At 43.5% G+C, this 16231-nt stretch overlaps 1 protein-coding gene across 1 annotated transcript; it reads left to right on the top strand.

Annotated features, from left to right (window-relative positions):
- Positions 1-4307: 4307 nt before the first annotated feature.
- On the top strand, positions 4308-16130 carry slc22a17 (solute carrier family 22 member 17). The gene is made up of 10 exons (XM_068709670.1): positions 4308-4785; positions 5988-6558; positions 10170-10273; positions 11673-11827; positions 11930-12095; positions 12749-12873; positions 14337-14442; positions 14620-14843; positions 15485-15596; positions 15772-16130. Exons 2-10 carry the CDS (start codon positions 6082-6084, stop codon positions 16046-16048), a joined length of 1746 nt encoding a protein of 581 aa, XP_068565771.1. The 5' UTR covers positions 4308-4785; positions 5988-6081; the 3' UTR covers positions 16049-16130.
- Positions 16131-16231: the final 101 nt, after the last annotated feature.

The following is a 16231-nucleotide window of genomic DNA, read 5'->3' as shown; positions in this document are numbered from 1 at the left end:
GCTTTGATGAAACCTCTTTCATATCTGCCAATCCTACACATTTAACATGAATATAACATAGAAATACCAACAAAGCATATTCAAATATCCTTTATTTAAGCATGTGATTCCTAAAATAGCCTTTACAAGCTTTGATTACAGTGCTCTGCACCTTTAAACAACACATAATTCTCACAGAAACGGGTGTGATATAACCCCAGTGTGCTCATCCTGCATCAGTGAACATGACATGCACCTGCCACATTATTTACCATAAGTCTACCCACAGAAACGGACGTCGTGCCATGGACCGTTGTGCACCAGCGGTTTCCCTTTGTGGGATGGGCAAGATTTCAACACAGTGGAGGACGAAGATGAGGAGCGCAGAGATAGTATCAGTGTTTCGGGCTGCCAGGGCCTTCCTGTGGCTGTGATGGTACTGAAGGGACATAGAGATAGGAGACACAGAGGAGGGGGCCGGGGCAACAAGCCAGACATTTGTCTTTCATTTAAAATAAAGCTTTGACTAAAACAATAGTTGTAAGATTTGGCAAAAAATATTTTTAACACTATTTGATGAAAAATAAACAGTATGTAATTCTTTTGCATCTGGTTCCCAAGATGAAAGATCATGCAATGTGTTAGTCGTGGTGTGATATTCAAAATAAAGTAATGCACTCACTCAGTTCCCTTTCCATGTCTGGTTTCTGTATACACAACTGGATACACCTCTTTCATACAAATGTTTGACCTTTTTACACATGGAAACATGTAATTTGTCATTATTATAGTTTCTGACCAAAACTCAACATTTCCTTCCTGGATTTAGCTTTAAAGAAAAGCAATTGAAATGATATGAACATCCCTTTAGAGCTATACATGTTGTAAAATGATGTTGGTATTCAATTTTCCAACTCACTAAACTGAATAAAAAAAAAAAACACTCCTTCAATCAGCATGCACACTGTTAACTGTGCTGTTTGATTAATCCAACTGGAACTAAAACCAATCTCACCCAGTCACTGAGTGCTTCATTACATTTTATTGTGCAGTGCAGCTCTGCACAGACAATCAGTATCTGTAATATTACAAGCTACAAACATGACTGCTCAAAAGAACACACCACACTCTATTTGTGCGAAAAGAAAAGAAAAGAAAAGAAAAGAAAGTTGGCCTTAAATCTTAAATGAGAATGTGTTGGATAGGAAGAGCGATCATAGTGAGATGTTGGACAGGTGGAGCATCATTTCAAGACTGGTAGAGTGGCTGAACATGAAAAGATGCCTCACTGAATGAGAGACAGGATACAAAATCAGCCAAATATAAATATACATATATATATATATATATATATATATATATATATATATATATATATATATATATATATATATATATATATATATATATATATATATATATATATATTTATATATATGTATATATATATATATACACATGCAGTTGATCTAAGACTTTGGACACTTATACACGACTAATCCAAAACCAGAAAGTATCTCTCTCTCTCTCTCTCTTTCTCTCACACACACACACACACACACACACACACACACACACACACACACACACACACACACACGCACACGCACACTTAAACTCACACACTCACTCACACACACAAACAGAAATGACAGGAAATAAAGGCTCACAGACAGAAAGTGAAGCAGAGTGATTGTCTTGACTCCCATCATATCTATAGATTATGTATTTTCATGGCTGATAATATTGACAGTTTTTAGTATTTTTTAAAACAAATTATGGGACAATTGGATATTCAGTAACTTTTAGTAGCAGGTCATATTTATACATACATAAGTATGTACGTATGTATGTATGTGTGTGTGTATATATGTTTATGTATGTATGTATTTATGTGTGTGTGTGTATATATATGTTTATGTATGTATGTATTTATGTGTGTGTGTATATATATATATATATATATATATATATATGTGTGTTTATGTATGTCTGTATGCATGTACTTGTATATATGTTTTTTTTTTTATGTTTTTTCTCTGTTTGTTAATTATAAAGAGCAAAATCAATAACATGGTAATCAAACTAAGGCTCCTTCTAAAAGACATAAATGTCTTTTGGTAAATGGTAAAATGTAAATGCAAACGTTATGAAGTTTAGTGTAATTTAGGTAACGATCTTCTGTTTAACGAACATTTACAAAGCAGAGTGAAAGTGGGACACAGGCTTCTTACAGTCATGTGTTGAGCGGTTCACAAGAAGTCCCTGTGTGACCGTGTCTGTTGAAATGTCCCGCAGCGTCGTGTGGGGCAATCTGTGGTCCCAGGACTGCGACATCTCCACAGAGTGAAGAAAGACTGTATTTCACCTAATCCCTAGCAAGTTACTCAACAGCAGCAGACCATATGAACCCCACCACAGCCCCAGTGAAGCAGCTTCCATCTCACAGCTCCTGTTCATTAAAGGTGCTGCCATGACTGCAGTTGAGGAGCTTTTTGGACGTTTGTCTCAAGAGCAGAGAATAAGTGAATATATCAATACTCAAGCAGCACAATATCTAGTCCAAACATGGGAAACATGAACTTTTTACCTCTATTTCAACACGTTCACACTCCATACGTGTTCACAACTAGAGGCAGCCCAGTAAAACTCTGTGGTCAGATGCCTGTTTTCTTACTCATCAGGTTCCCACCATACCTTCAAAAACCTTTTGGTGACGGTACAAACATAATCAATAAGAATGAATCCTGCAGTGGCAGAGAGTCTGCAGCGTAGTACCAGGTACCAAGTGTTTTCCATGGCTTGTTTGACAAATTGATGGTGATTCATCCACTTAAAAGTGTATCACTTTTAATTTTTTTCTTTTTTTGCTGCTATCTAAAGGATCCAACTTTCAGATACAATAAATAATTTCCCACAAATGTTCATAAGCTGTAATAAATAGACGTTATCTTGTAACAGCCATCATGGTCATGCTGTGTGGGTAACACACAAAAACACTGGCATGACAGAAAGACACTGACATTAAATACACAATGTATTTGTGATTTTATGTTAAATAATAGTATTTTCTTAGACGCTTTCTTAGACGAGCAACATTCATATTTACAGCAGTGTCTCTGTTGTCCATTAGAGCTACAGACTTCCACTATGAGCTACAAGCAAACACCAGTGGAACAAACTGCGTCAGTGCCATCAAGTGCAGCTTAGCGGTCATTACCAAACGATTGGCTGAAACCAATGGTCATGTCTTTGGCCATAATATAGGATGTTATTACTGTACATTCTCGGTCCATTGAATCTCTCTCGTTATTTTTCACCTAAAAACAAAGTGGAAATGCTTGTTATTCCCAGGACTGGTGTACTGGAAGAGGAAAAGTACATAAAAAAAACAAACTGTAGTACAGAATTAGAAGTGATGGCTCTGACAAGCCTTAGAAGAGGGAAGAAGATTACAAAATATGGCTGAAGCTTAATGAGGGAACAATGTTTTCCAAGCGGACAATATGTGACATTTCTTATCTATGTTAATGACATTTAATATTTGCATATTCATGAGAAAGAACAAGTGCCTGGACCATGTAGTGTTCTAGACCTGTGTCTCCTGTGGTGACCTGTGATTTATGGCTCCACCATGCGGCAGAAAACTACACGTAGGCCTTCTGTAGAGATATTTATTTAACGAGCAGATGTCTCCCTCTACCCTTTAATCGGTGTGCTTCTTCTGCTGTCCAAATACGAACATGTTGTTTGCTGTATATTATTTGATGCCTCCAAAATGTCTGCCTTACTGATGATGATGATGATGACATGATAATAAATGAATTGTTGAAAGCATTAGAAAACTTCCTTCATAATACGTACATTTGTTTTTCTTTTCAGGTATCAATAAATAATCAACAAAGCATGATTATAGATCATAAGGCAAGCAATTAGGACCTTTGTGCAAATCAAGTTATAGCAAGACCTAAAGAGTGTGAGTCTGGTGTACTCTCAGTTATCCACAGTCAACATTATTGCCTAAGTCTGTAATATAGCAGAGGAGTTTTTATTGTTTTCATGATTTGGGGAGCCTAATAGTTATGTTGCCTTTTAGTATTTTTTTATCTAATGTCATGGTTAAAATTAACAATGATTTTATACATTAATATAAACGAAAATGACCAATGCAGGCCAAACAAACAGTCAATAAATAAAGGAAGCAGAAAACGTATTGCCGAGTAACGCATCACCTCATCACACACGATCTCTGGCAGCAGTGAGCCGAGGGGACGTCGCTTTGACGATGTTACCCGACTTGTAACGAAGTGTGCCGCCACCGGCGGAGCTGCTCGTCTCTATAAACAGGCTTCTCCCGATGCAGCTCTCCACCCGCTCTTTGTCCGCGACCGACTGACTGACGACGCGTTTCCCTTTAAGATGATGTCGGACACAATTATACCTCATTTAATTATTCTGTGTAATGTCAGCAGAAACCAGGACTAAACCGGTAACGTTAAAATAAAAAAAACACCCCAGCGACGGTAGGAGAGGAGTCTATAGCATCACCTCATCTCCAAGTGGCTAACAGGAGTCCAGTGTCCTTGCTCGTGTCAACCGCAGCTCTGGTGTCTCAGAGGCTGCAGCACGTCTCCGGGACAGACATGTCTTTTCATTTAACCGACGGAGCCAAGGAGACACGGTGAATGCGGCGAGACCGCGCTCTACTCTTGTCTCCCCGCTCGCGCCGCAATGCTTTGGATGTTTTGGAAAAGACAACGGGCTGTAGCATTCCGCCTAACAGTGGACAACATTAATTAAAAAAGGGTGAGTAACAGTATGCGCCCGTTTTGAATGCGGACGTTATAACAGCAGCTGTGTGTTGGACCAGTCTACCGGGAGAGAAGGGGGGGGGCAGGTGTGAGTCTCGTCAGTCCGGTACGACCCGCCTGGCCCAGCTGCTTCATACATTGTAATGTTATTCTCCTCACACTCTCTCTTTTGTAATGTGTTAGTACTTCCAAACAGGCCAGTCAGTCTCTGTGTGTTTCATTCCCTCCACGTCCCCCCCCCCGTGTAAAAGCTCTTATGTAACCCTGTGGGATTCCTTTTTTCCTCCGGCCCTGTGTAAAGAAAACACGGCCACACTGGCTGTTAGAGGAGCTCCATGTGCACCGACTGAGGAGGAGGCTGCTGAGGAAAGCACAGGTTGTTCACATTCCGGCCCTCGACCGGGAAACACGCAGAGAGCCGCCTGTAAAACAGAGAGGAGGGCCCATTATTTAAGGGGGGGCGGGGGGTTCTACCCATCTGTCAGGGGTTTAACCCGCAACCCTTTCTTTAAACTTTTCCTCATAATTTCACTTTTTTCCTGTCTTCACATAAAGGCCATTATGACAGCTATACACTTGACTGGACACTCTATAATCTCTGTGTAACAACTGGGGGTCTTGACAAATAGAGCTTTATTTTAGGCCTGTAACCAACCAGTGATGTTTTTATAAACAGCATTAAAGACAGTGATTAATAATATTCTTTATTGATTGCTTGTTTGACCTATAAAATGTCAGATTTCAGCTCTCTGTCTCTAGTTTGATTTGCGTCACATTCTCTAGTATACAGGTATACGGTCTCTTAACCCTGGCAGTAGTTTGACTCTCTGTGGGTGAACAGGATTGGATTATGTTAATAATCTACTCCCGTATGGTTACAGCATTCTTCTGTTCAGTCCGAATCTCTGGACGGATATTTGCTCGGTATATATTTAAAATAGTGCAGTCTCACCGTGAAAGGACCCAGTGTGTCCCCCTCTTACTCTGAGACTGTTGGGCAAAATGCAAAGTTACTGTGAACTTTCACATATTTCCGTGCAACATGTGGGATCAGCACAGCGGGCGATACCAGGTACACATGAGTGACTAAAGTCAAACTGTGCCATGTGATGCCATTATGTTTGTGTAATATCTAACTACATGTCAGTCCCATGTTCAAACTATACAATCATTCTGTGTACTTCTCTTCTTCCACAGAGCTCTCCCACGTCTCTCCCCCTCCGCCTGGGGGACCAACAATCACAACAACCCCCCCCCCCCCCCTCCCCACCTCCACTTTTAACCTTATCTAATGATGACATCCCCGGACTCTCCCCCTCTGGTCTCCCCTTCCCCGTGTCCCGCTCCCCCTCCGTCCCTCCCCTCCTCCCCGGTTCCCTCCTCCCCGGCCCCTTCCTCCTCCTCGCTCCCTGCCCCGCCCTCGCTGCCTCCCACGGGGGAGGTGATGGTGCTGGCTCTGGGCCGGAAGAAGCAGAGGGTCCTGATTGCTCTCTCCATCCTGCCCAGCCTCTTCCTGGCCTTTCTGCTTTCCTCCGACCCCCTCATCACCCTGTCGCCGCCCCACCACTGCCACCTGCCGGGGCCCCTGCCGTCCCCCGAAGTGCTGAACGCCTCCCTGCCCTGGGAGAAGGGGGGGAGGCCCGGGGACGGCGGGGGCCTGTCCCAGTGTAGGCAGTATGTCAACGGCAGCCAGTCTGCGGTGGTGGACTGCGAGGCCGGCTGGGACTACAACGTCACAGAAGGGCTGAGGAACAACATCGTCACTGAGGTACAGCTCCTCCTTAATTATGGTCCTGGCCTGGTTCATTGTTTTGGCTTTCTGTGGGAGGGCTACCTTTTTTTTGTGTTTATGTATGGATATAGGGCCTTGAAATGCTGAAACAGTGGTTTCATTTTTATCCCCCATTTATCCACAGGAGGGTCTTGCTGAGCATGCAGCCTCCCGTTTTGCAACCCCTTGCTAAACTTTAGCTGCACATAATTTAAACCTGTAAATCCGTCAAAAAGTCTTCTCCTGGTGTCTCGTGGAGCCTTGGATCTTGCTAGTTTATAATGCATTGTAGCATTTCATTGACTTAATATTAAAGTGAAATTTTGTTATGCTTGTGTAGGGACACACAAGATTCGGAAGAGCCCTGATAACATTTTCCTCCGGTGTGATGCAGGTAGTGAATGTGCGTAGTACCTTTTGTTTGGGGTGGTCGTATGACACTGATGTCACTGAGATTAATCCCAGGACAGTCTGACGCTGTTGTCCCAAACACAGCCCTGCTAAACCACAGCGTCACACATGATGAGAAAGAAAAACAATCACAGATCTGCTCATTTTAGTGGATGGTGTCTCTCATGCCCTCAGTCTTTGTGTCTTCATGTGGTGGGAGCAGGAAGTGAGCTTCCCAGACCTCTGTGGTCTGCTCCTCATCGCTGCTTCAGGCAGGAAGCTACATTCACCGCTACTAGAGTAACACGCCCAAATCTCCGACTGAACCTTCGGTGGTCCTGTGGCATTGTGGGTAATTTAGGCACCAGGTTTTGACAAAGAAGAACACAAGACGTCTGAGTCAGCTGAATCAATCATTAAAATAAAAGTATCCTGCAGTTCTCTTTTTAAGTTTTTCATCAGACTCCCATTCGACCGTGTCTTTTTACCTTACGTCTCTGTAAACACGTCACTAAGGATCTCTGCTCACAGCCAGATTACCATTGAGATAGAGGGAGCCAGTGTACTTAAATGAATGGACATCAGGGTAAGCATATCAAAAGGTCCAACAGCAATTTACACTTAATGGGATAAAACATAAACAAATGTAGGAATGGCCCCTTAAAATGTCTCGCTTGTGGGCACTTTAGTAACTGTTTATGAAGCAGGGATTGGAGAACTTAAATCATTTTTTCCCTGCTCTCAGGATCTGAACTTCCTGCCCACAACTTTGTATCTTTAACCTTCCCACTGTAACTTGCTTCTTGTCTTATCTAATCAGCACGCAGGCAGGCTGACGATAGGCTGAAGTGGAACAGTGAGTGTTTTGTCACTATGATATTATCTCGCCTTTAAATCAGACTGTCTCCTAAAAAAACACCACAAATATCGACAGGTTTGAAATAAAAACCTCGTATCAACAATTTCAGGTGGTTTCTTCACCTCTTATGCTCATAACTGCACCATTGTTCTTAAAGGATTACACAAAATGAAACCATATATTCTGGGTTCTGAGTGGAGCTCGTGTTTCTCTGTGAAATTCTACATTTAGGTCTGATTCTCGCGTTTCTAGCTGTAGCAAAAAGCTGCTCCTGGCTCTGAAAGCAGCCAGCGTCACTTCTATGCATGGCTTTTGAATTGTGATAACAGGTAGTCAATGTGATAAACCGCCGTGGTGCTTTGTACGCTGCTTGTTTGACTTGCATGGCCAGCGGAGGGGAACAACATTTCCCCTCAGAGCTGGATTACATAGTAAAAAACAAATTGTTCTTGTTAACGTCTTTAACAGAGCATAGCCAGCGGCTCACAGTTTTTTCCACTCAGGCCGGTCACTCTGTGGCCTGTGTGTCTGCTTTCATTCCCGGGAGCCACACCCAGCCCTCCGGTCCGTGGCATCAGGGCGGCTCGCTGGTGATCCACCCACATCACTGCAGCGATATGTAAGCTGTCAGTGCATGTGGGCAAACGCATTTCTTAAAGACTTACAGGAGGTAGCGGGCGTTCAGCCTCGTCCACATACTGAGTGACATGGACGGACGAGCAGACCGACACCTTTTGGCTCTTTTTTTGAAAATCAGGTTTAACTCAGAAAGTATTTTTTATTTTTTTTTTTGCTGTCAGGATGATTTGTTCCTCCAGCTTTGCTGAGCTTTGCTGAGCTGGCAGTCTGACGAGCAGGAAGCAGGAAGGCCTCTGATCAATAAACACTGTGTCACTTCACTAGAGGCAAACTCCACTTAACATCTATGGGCTAATGCACAGACACTTCCTGTCAGTACCACGATAATATAGTAGGAGATCACGTACATTTGTCAATCCTCAATAATGTTGCCATAGTACTTATGTAGTAGTAGTTCTATTTTTGATATATCGGGCTGTTTTGGGTATATACATATAATATATATGCCCTTTGGGGCAATATTACAAAGGACTGCTTTATGGAAGTATACCATTTATTGAAATACTATTGATTTGTCAGATTAAACATACGTTTCTCAATTCATTTTTCTTCTAAATGTGCTATATCACCACATATGTTGACATTGCTGTATAACATTATATAAAGATTTAGTTGCTTTCGAGCTAGAAAGTGACCCTGAAAACATCCGTAACCTTCTCTGATCTCAAACATCTCTTGTCTCGTGTCTGACGGACAAAATCAAGCGCAAGTTACAACAAAGTATGATTTAGTGTCGGCGGCGTCGACACACAGCAGCAGCGAGGCTCAGTTTCAGTCAGAAATGTGAAAGGAGGAAATGGTTTCGGGTCTCGGAATTCCAAAGGGACATACCTGGTCGGTGCATGAGCCTCATTCCAATAAAACCAGTCTGGGGAGTTTACAAAGCCGTTTGTTTGCATCTTACCCACCTCCTGTTGTCCAAAGCGTTCCGCCCTTATGAGCGCTATGCTTTGCTATGTTGCCCTTTTACCCGGCTGGTGTGCTTTGTTGTGGCTCTGTGCCTCAGCGGTAGGACGGCTGATATTATGTGACAGGCTTTTATGTCTCTGTGCAACGGCTTTAATTATATAAGGCCTTTTTTTTTTTTTTTTTATCAGCGGCCCTCTGCTCTCCCTCTCTAGATCATTAAAGTCCTTTCTGCTTTCAGCGGCCAGCAGACAGCGACATTAGCAGAGCTCAGCTGCTAATGCAAATCAGTGGGTCGGCTTAATGTGATTAAAACTCTGATCTGAGAGCAGATATGTGTTTTTCTTTTCAAAACACATTTGCTAACTTTCCATGTGGCTACACTATAATGTACATTCCCACAGTAAATGCATTAGACTGTCTGAGTATTTCTACTATTACTGCCAGTACTAGTACTAATATATATATATATATATATATATATATATATATATATATATATATATATATATATATATATATATATATATATATATATAGTTGTAGTTTTAATGTGTCCTGAAGGCTTTATACTGCGTCATGTTTTGTTTCATTGGAATGTTAATGAAACATTATTCCAGTGTGTGCACATCTGGATGTTATTGGTTCGGTGTTCCCATTGTGCCTGTCGAGGCCTTCTGCTCTCCTGTATGTGTGGTGGTGTCTACCTGATGACTTCCTGTTCCCGAACATGTACAGTATGTTGTTGTCCTGACCCGAACATATGATGACTAACCGATCTGTCTCCCTCCCTCTCGGGTCTGTTGCTGTCCAGTGGGATCTGGTGTGTGGTCAGTACTGGCTGGTCCCAGTGGAGGAGGTGTGTTTCATCCTGGGCGTCCTGACTGGCTGTCTCGGCCTGGGCTTTGCCTCTGACAGGTAATACACACACACACACACACACACACACACACACACACACACACACACACACACACACACACACACACACACCAGTGTTTCTTGCAGCCTGAAGTGGTTAAGACTGGCGTCTGTAGAAAAGACAAAACATGCAAGAAGAAGTTCTGTTAAAAGGGTTACTCTGGGTCGATTTGGAAAGCTTGTTCCTCAATCTTCCAGATTCACTACCTCACGACCAAAATACACGCAGACATGAACGCTTACGCACACAAAACACAACGTTCAGACAGTAGATGGTGAAAGAATATATCACAACAACCAATTCTCTACACTTAAGTGTCTGATGTAGGCTGATGTAGAAACATGGTGGTGCAACTGTGACTCCAATATAAACAGCTCCTTCTAAGCTATAATAAATGCAAAAATTCTTTGTTTCAGGTGATTATACACTAATGAATACATGATTATTGATATTATATTCCACTTCTGCCAATGAAACACCCTAAATACCACACACTGTTCCTTTAAAGAAAACGTCTTTGTTTGGCAAAGATCCCCGCAAAAATCGCACAATTCTAATTCAAATTAGGGGTTGGGGGGGGAGATGATGTCAGTTTAATCGGCTAACAGCCTTCATTAATTTGCTGACCAATTGAGCGTAGCATCTGTTTGTTAAGACCAGTGAATTAATGCTGCCTCCTGGGGCCGGCCACAGGAGAAGAGGGAACTGTGCTAATCCGCCGGTTGGAAACAAAAGTGCTGCTCTGGCATGCAGCGGAAAAGTGTCTGATCATCCCATTTAGTGATCAGCTGTGCTCCACGCTTGAGCTGCTTTTGAAGATGCTTTTTCATTTCCTATTTCTTTCTTTGTGAACGTTTTAATACATGCGGGTAATATCATATTTGAACAGGTTATCTGCACCTTTAGAATTCATCTTAAAATGTAAATTAAATCAGGCCTTAAAAATGTGTGAATTCAGTGAAACGTTTGATCTAATTACCACTTTGTCTGAATTATTTGTGAATTACATGAAACTAGGAATGTGGTAACAATATTAATGGTTCATGATGCTGTAAAAGTCTCTATTGTATCTTATCTCTTATATTCACAGTGGACCGTTGTCCTATTTTCTGTTCTCAACCCTCTTGCTGTTAATATTTAAACAGGTGAAACTGCTGTTTTTCCTCTTGAATAATTAGCATTTACTTTATCATCTATTGCTGCTGTTGTACATCTTGGTTTTCATGTTTTTATCTTGATTTGATTTTCTTTTAGATGATAAAATGACTGAAAATACTTTTGGAATAGTGGATCAACAATATCCCGTTTGTATTTATCAGTAGGTTGTAGTAATACAGGTGTAGTGTGTCGTTCAGGTCGTGTTCAGTGACGTTACACATCTCTGTTTCCCTGCAGACTGGGCCGGTCCAAGACTCTGCTGACCTCTCTGACGCTGTCGGTGGTGTTCGGGGTGTTGGTGTGCGTCTCTCCGTACCCCTCCATCTTCATCGTCATGCGCTTCTGTCTGGCGGCAGCCAGCGCGGGAGTCTACCTCACGCTGTACATCACTCGTGAGTATTTCAACGTCTGAAGGGACGCAACGCGTTTGATTCGAGTGGAAAGATCCGTTAAACGAGACGGAAGAGTCTTTGACGTTGTGTTTTGACCGGCAGGTCTGGAGCTGTGTGAGCCCTCTCTGAGGCTGGTGGTGACCATGCTGGCCGGGCTGACGACCGTAGCCGGAGAACTACTGCTACTGGCCGTTGCCCTGGGCTGCCAGTCCTGGAGGGGCCTGCTGGGAGCCGGAGCCGCCCCACTGACACTTTTCCTTTGTTATGGGTATGAGTGTGTGTGTGTGTGTGTGTGTGTGTGTGTGTGTGTGTGTGTGTGTGTTCATTTGGTTGCACGTCCTCATTTGTGATTATATGTTTCTAAGCTTCCGGCGATTCTCTTATTACATAATCAGCTTTATCGTTTTGAATCCCCACTTCATCAGCATTGTCTTTTCAGGTTTAGATATTCTTGTTATCTGTGTACTGTCTCAAGGATGTACATTTGTTTATTTTCCTGTGAAACTGCAGTGACAAGAGAGTGAAGGAACACGATAGTCTTCTGATAAAGTGCCGCGATGCCAACTGACTTGCTGAAAGCTTTCTTGGATCGTACCGATTCCAATCCCCTCGTCACACTGAGCCTTTGAGTTCATGTCAGAATGCATCAGGACCGCTTGGTTTAGGGTCCCCAGTCCCTCTTAAGACCTCTGTTAGAAGATAAGCCTTCGGGTTCAAAACCAAATTAACAGAGATTAAATTTTGATTGCTAGCAATGATGTTGCAGTTATGGAAGCAAAGCTGGATTAAGGAGTAAGGAATTCTTTGTGAAGCACGTGTGTTATTTTCCATGCCGAAGGACCAAATGTGGGTTTTGGTGTTTGGTAAAGGTCGGCAAAGATCAAAAGAGTGAGCCCGACTTATGTTTGGTCTCCTCTGCAGCATTCCCGGGGTGTTTCCAGAGTCTCCTCGCTGGCTCCTTCTGTCGGAGAGATCTGCAGACATGAACTCCTTCACCGAGAGAAGAAACTCCAACAGAGATGTGAGGGACGACGAGAGCTTCACAGGTGTGTGTGTGTGTGTGTGTGTGTGTGTGTGTGTGTGTGTGTGCGCGTTTGTGCGTGCAGAGTTCAGATTCTGAGGGGGCTTTCACAGCGAACACACGTCTCTGCCTGGTTAGTACAACTTGTTTGGGCTGGTGTGAAAGCTGTCCATTGAACCCTGGTGTGAACCAAACAACCAAACTCAAGTTCCATGTAAAGGTGGGTCTCGGTGCGGTTTGTTTGTGGCGTAAACGAACCAACCAAAGGATGTTATGTTAGCGTATGCATTAGACCAGGGCCTTATACAGATCCTGTAGGTTATTAACGGGTAAATAATGCACATCAGCTGGAGTATTTTCCCTGATTAGTAGGTCAAAAGCTGTAAAACCACTGTGCTTACAACCAACTTTGTGTACTTTGTTAGTTAATTAAGTCCCTTAGAAAGTGAGCGACAGCGGTCACACAGTAATACAACCTGAATCAGTCCGGGCACTCGCTGACGTTGACACCAGTTAAATGGGAACATGCAAAAGGTTACAGGCCTGTCTCTCCCTGTGGGTCATTATTCATAAGGTGCAGTCGATTTGCATTCTAACAATAGGCTACTATTAATTCATATTATCAGTTACTCAAAGAAATGTCGGTGTGAACAGGGACCAAATCAATCCGGACCAGATGAACCCAACTACAGGGGTGAATGCGGCCGTGTCCTCCCTCACACTGAGAGCAGCTCACGCTTTTCTGCATCGCTGTCGCGTTGAATGGATGTTCAGTTCATGAAGGCTGCATTATTTATGGCTTACTCAGCGCATTTCAAAACACCAGTACTCATCTCACACCACTGCCAAGAGTAGGTAATGATGCTTAATTAAAGTTCATGATTTATTAAAGACACATGGATGTTATGATAAAGTATGACCTGCACCTACAACATAATCTGGGCTCAGCAAACAGTTTATATGTAAACAGTTGTCCCAGGTAGTGAATCGCTTGCTCTCATCGAGTGGCGTCGTTGCCACCTTAAGTTCAATTTGTTGACGTTGACTTTACATCCTCGGTTTCTGAGGGTTCCATAGATCTCACTGCCATATGTGTCAATTGCAAAATGAACCTTTCTTTTCTTCAAAATGTGTTTTTTGCTTTTATTTTTTTTACAGATACTTTACCGGAGTTCTATACTGACGACATATACATTGACAAATACATTAATAAACAACTAAAAGGCTAAAATACAAAGTGGTAAATTTTGTATTTAGTGCTATAAATAATGTATTGTTTATATACTGTTAATAAATGCCAAATTGGGAATCAATTTTAGTATTAAACAACCTCTACTTGACTAAAAACAGCATTGATTTAACTTGAGTCCTATAAATAAAGTTGACAGTGAGCTATTGATTTTAAAGAGAACCAGGTCGGGTCATCATTCTCTGTGTTGTGAAGCTGAACATTAAAACGCCTCTTTTGTTCCCGTTGGTCTGCTGCAGAGCTGGATTCAGAGCCGGACCCCTCCTCACGCCCCCACCTGTCCTACCCTGAGCTCTTCCACAGCAGGAACATCTGGAAGAACATGTGTGTGCTCGGCTTCACCTCGTAAGTCCTCCCACACTCTTGACGCACTCTTGAACTGGTTGCTGCTGCGGTCTCATATTTCATCCTCAGTGTTTTGGATTCTTCCTCGTTGTCCCGCTCTGAACCACTTCTATATTTAAACCCTCGCTTAAATACACGACTGCTCGACCTTTTGTGTTTTCGTCCTTCCTCCTTCAGATTCATCTCTCACGGCATTAGTCACTGTTACAGCTCTTTCCGAGGCGACGTCAGAGGCACGGCCCCGAGCTTCTATTGGACGTACCTGCTGTCTGTGTGTGCGGGGGGCGGAGCCTGGCTGTTGCTCTGGGCGACCGTCGACAGGTGCGGCCGCCGTGGCATCCTGCTTCTCTTCATGACGATGACGGGGCTGGCCTCTCTGATCCTCCTGGGACTCATGGAGTGTAAGCCGGCTTTAATGGCAGGAGATTCTTCTCCTCAAGTCTATCTAGAGTCAGTTGAAGAAAGCTGATAGTAGTCTTTGCCAACAAGGTGGACACAGTCACCCTTCATCTCCCCTGTTGTTGTACAGACCTTATGTGAGCCTCGTATGTATTAGCCTTCCTCTAATCCTGACTGGAATGAAAGTAAAAGTTAGTTTACTTGATGTTAAGCTCGGCTTTGTGTTCATATTAGATCATCTAAACACCCCTGATGTCATGTTGGGCTCGTGCTTCATGCATTATGAAATGGATTAAAAGCAAACCGGTCCGCTCAGTTAATGGAAAAATACATTCCAGGTGCCTTTTGTCTTTCCAGAGCTGGTTGTAGAAACACAACTCACAGTTGCTTGGCTGTCAGTCGCCCCCTTGTGGATGACAACGAGTACGACATTCAGTTAATGTAGGGCACTGCAGCGGCAGCGAAGTCAAAACTGTGTCAGGTGCTGTGCTTTAATCATGCAACAAAGGCTGAGGAATATGATTATTTAGAGTTCTACATTAGAAAGCAGTCCATATCAACAGGGCATTATGATATATAATAGGAAACCGGAAAAACAGAATTGCTGGACTTCATCGAGCTTGTTCTTCCTCCTCCCCTTTAGACCTGAGTGAGACGGCCATCACAGTGTTCTCAGTGATGGGTCTTTTCTCCTCCCAGGCCACCGCCTCCCTCTGCATCCTCTTCACCGCAGAGATCATGCCCACCATCATCAGGTAACACGAACACAGCGGCGCACATTTTAAAAGTTCTACAAGCCTTACTTTATTTAGTTTAGTGAAAACATGTTGGGATTGCGTTAATGTTTTGTCTCGCTGAGCCGGTTAGTGCTGCCAAAATGAATCTGACAGGAGAAACGCATCTGAAATCTGAAGTTGTGTGTGTCCACAGGGGCACCGCTGTGGGCTGTGTGCTGGCCCTGGGCTGCGTGGGCCGCCTCACCTCCCCACTCATGGACCTGAGGAACCACTACGGCTACTTCCTGCACCACGTGGTCTACTCCTCTCTGGCGCTGCTGGCCGTGCTGTCCATCCTCCTGCTGCCCGAGAGCAAGAGGAAGCCGCTGCCCCAGACGCTGGCCGACGGGGAGCAGTACAGGCGCCCCCCGCTGGGCAGGAGGAGGCGGGACAATGTGCCGCTGCTGGCCACACCCAACCCAGAGACCTAAAAAACAAAAGAAAAAAAAAAAAAGACCCCCAAAAGAGTGATACGGACTTCCGCTCAAATCACCCACTTTTGCAGCCAGAACATTCACATCCATCGTGTTCATGCAGAGGAGGAGAAAGGCCGAGCCATGCAGAGAAAAGGGGCTGCACAGACGACTGTGGACAGACGATGGAGGACGGAGGAT

Source organism: Cebidichthys violaceus, unplaced genomic scaffold (assembly GCF_023349555.1).
Source record: "Cebidichthys violaceus isolate CVI_PGR_0920_01 unplaced genomic scaffold, fCebVio1.0.p SCAF_15, whole genome shotgun sequence".
NCBI classification, from domain to species: Eukaryota; Metazoa; Chordata; class Actinopteri; order Perciformes; family Stichaeidae; genus Cebidichthys; species Cebidichthys violaceus.
Note: the sequence above shows the minus strand (reverse complement) of the source record. Positions and strands in the feature narration are given on the sequence as shown.

Bases quoted from the DNA above. Each gene is read 5' to 3' on its own strand.
- slc22a17 (XM_068709670.1), top strand. From the start codon at position 6,082: ATGATGACATCCCCGGACTCTCCCCCTCTGGTCTCCCCTTCCCCGTGT. The intron at 11,828-11,929 runs GTGAGTATTTCA...TTTGACCGGCAG, and splicing joins CCTCACGCTGTACATCACTC to GTCTGGAGCTGTGTGAGCCC. The intron at 12,096-12,748 runs GTATGAGTGTGT...TCTCCTCTGCAG, and splicing joins ACACTTTTCCTTTGTTATGG to CATTCCCGGGGTGTTTCCAG.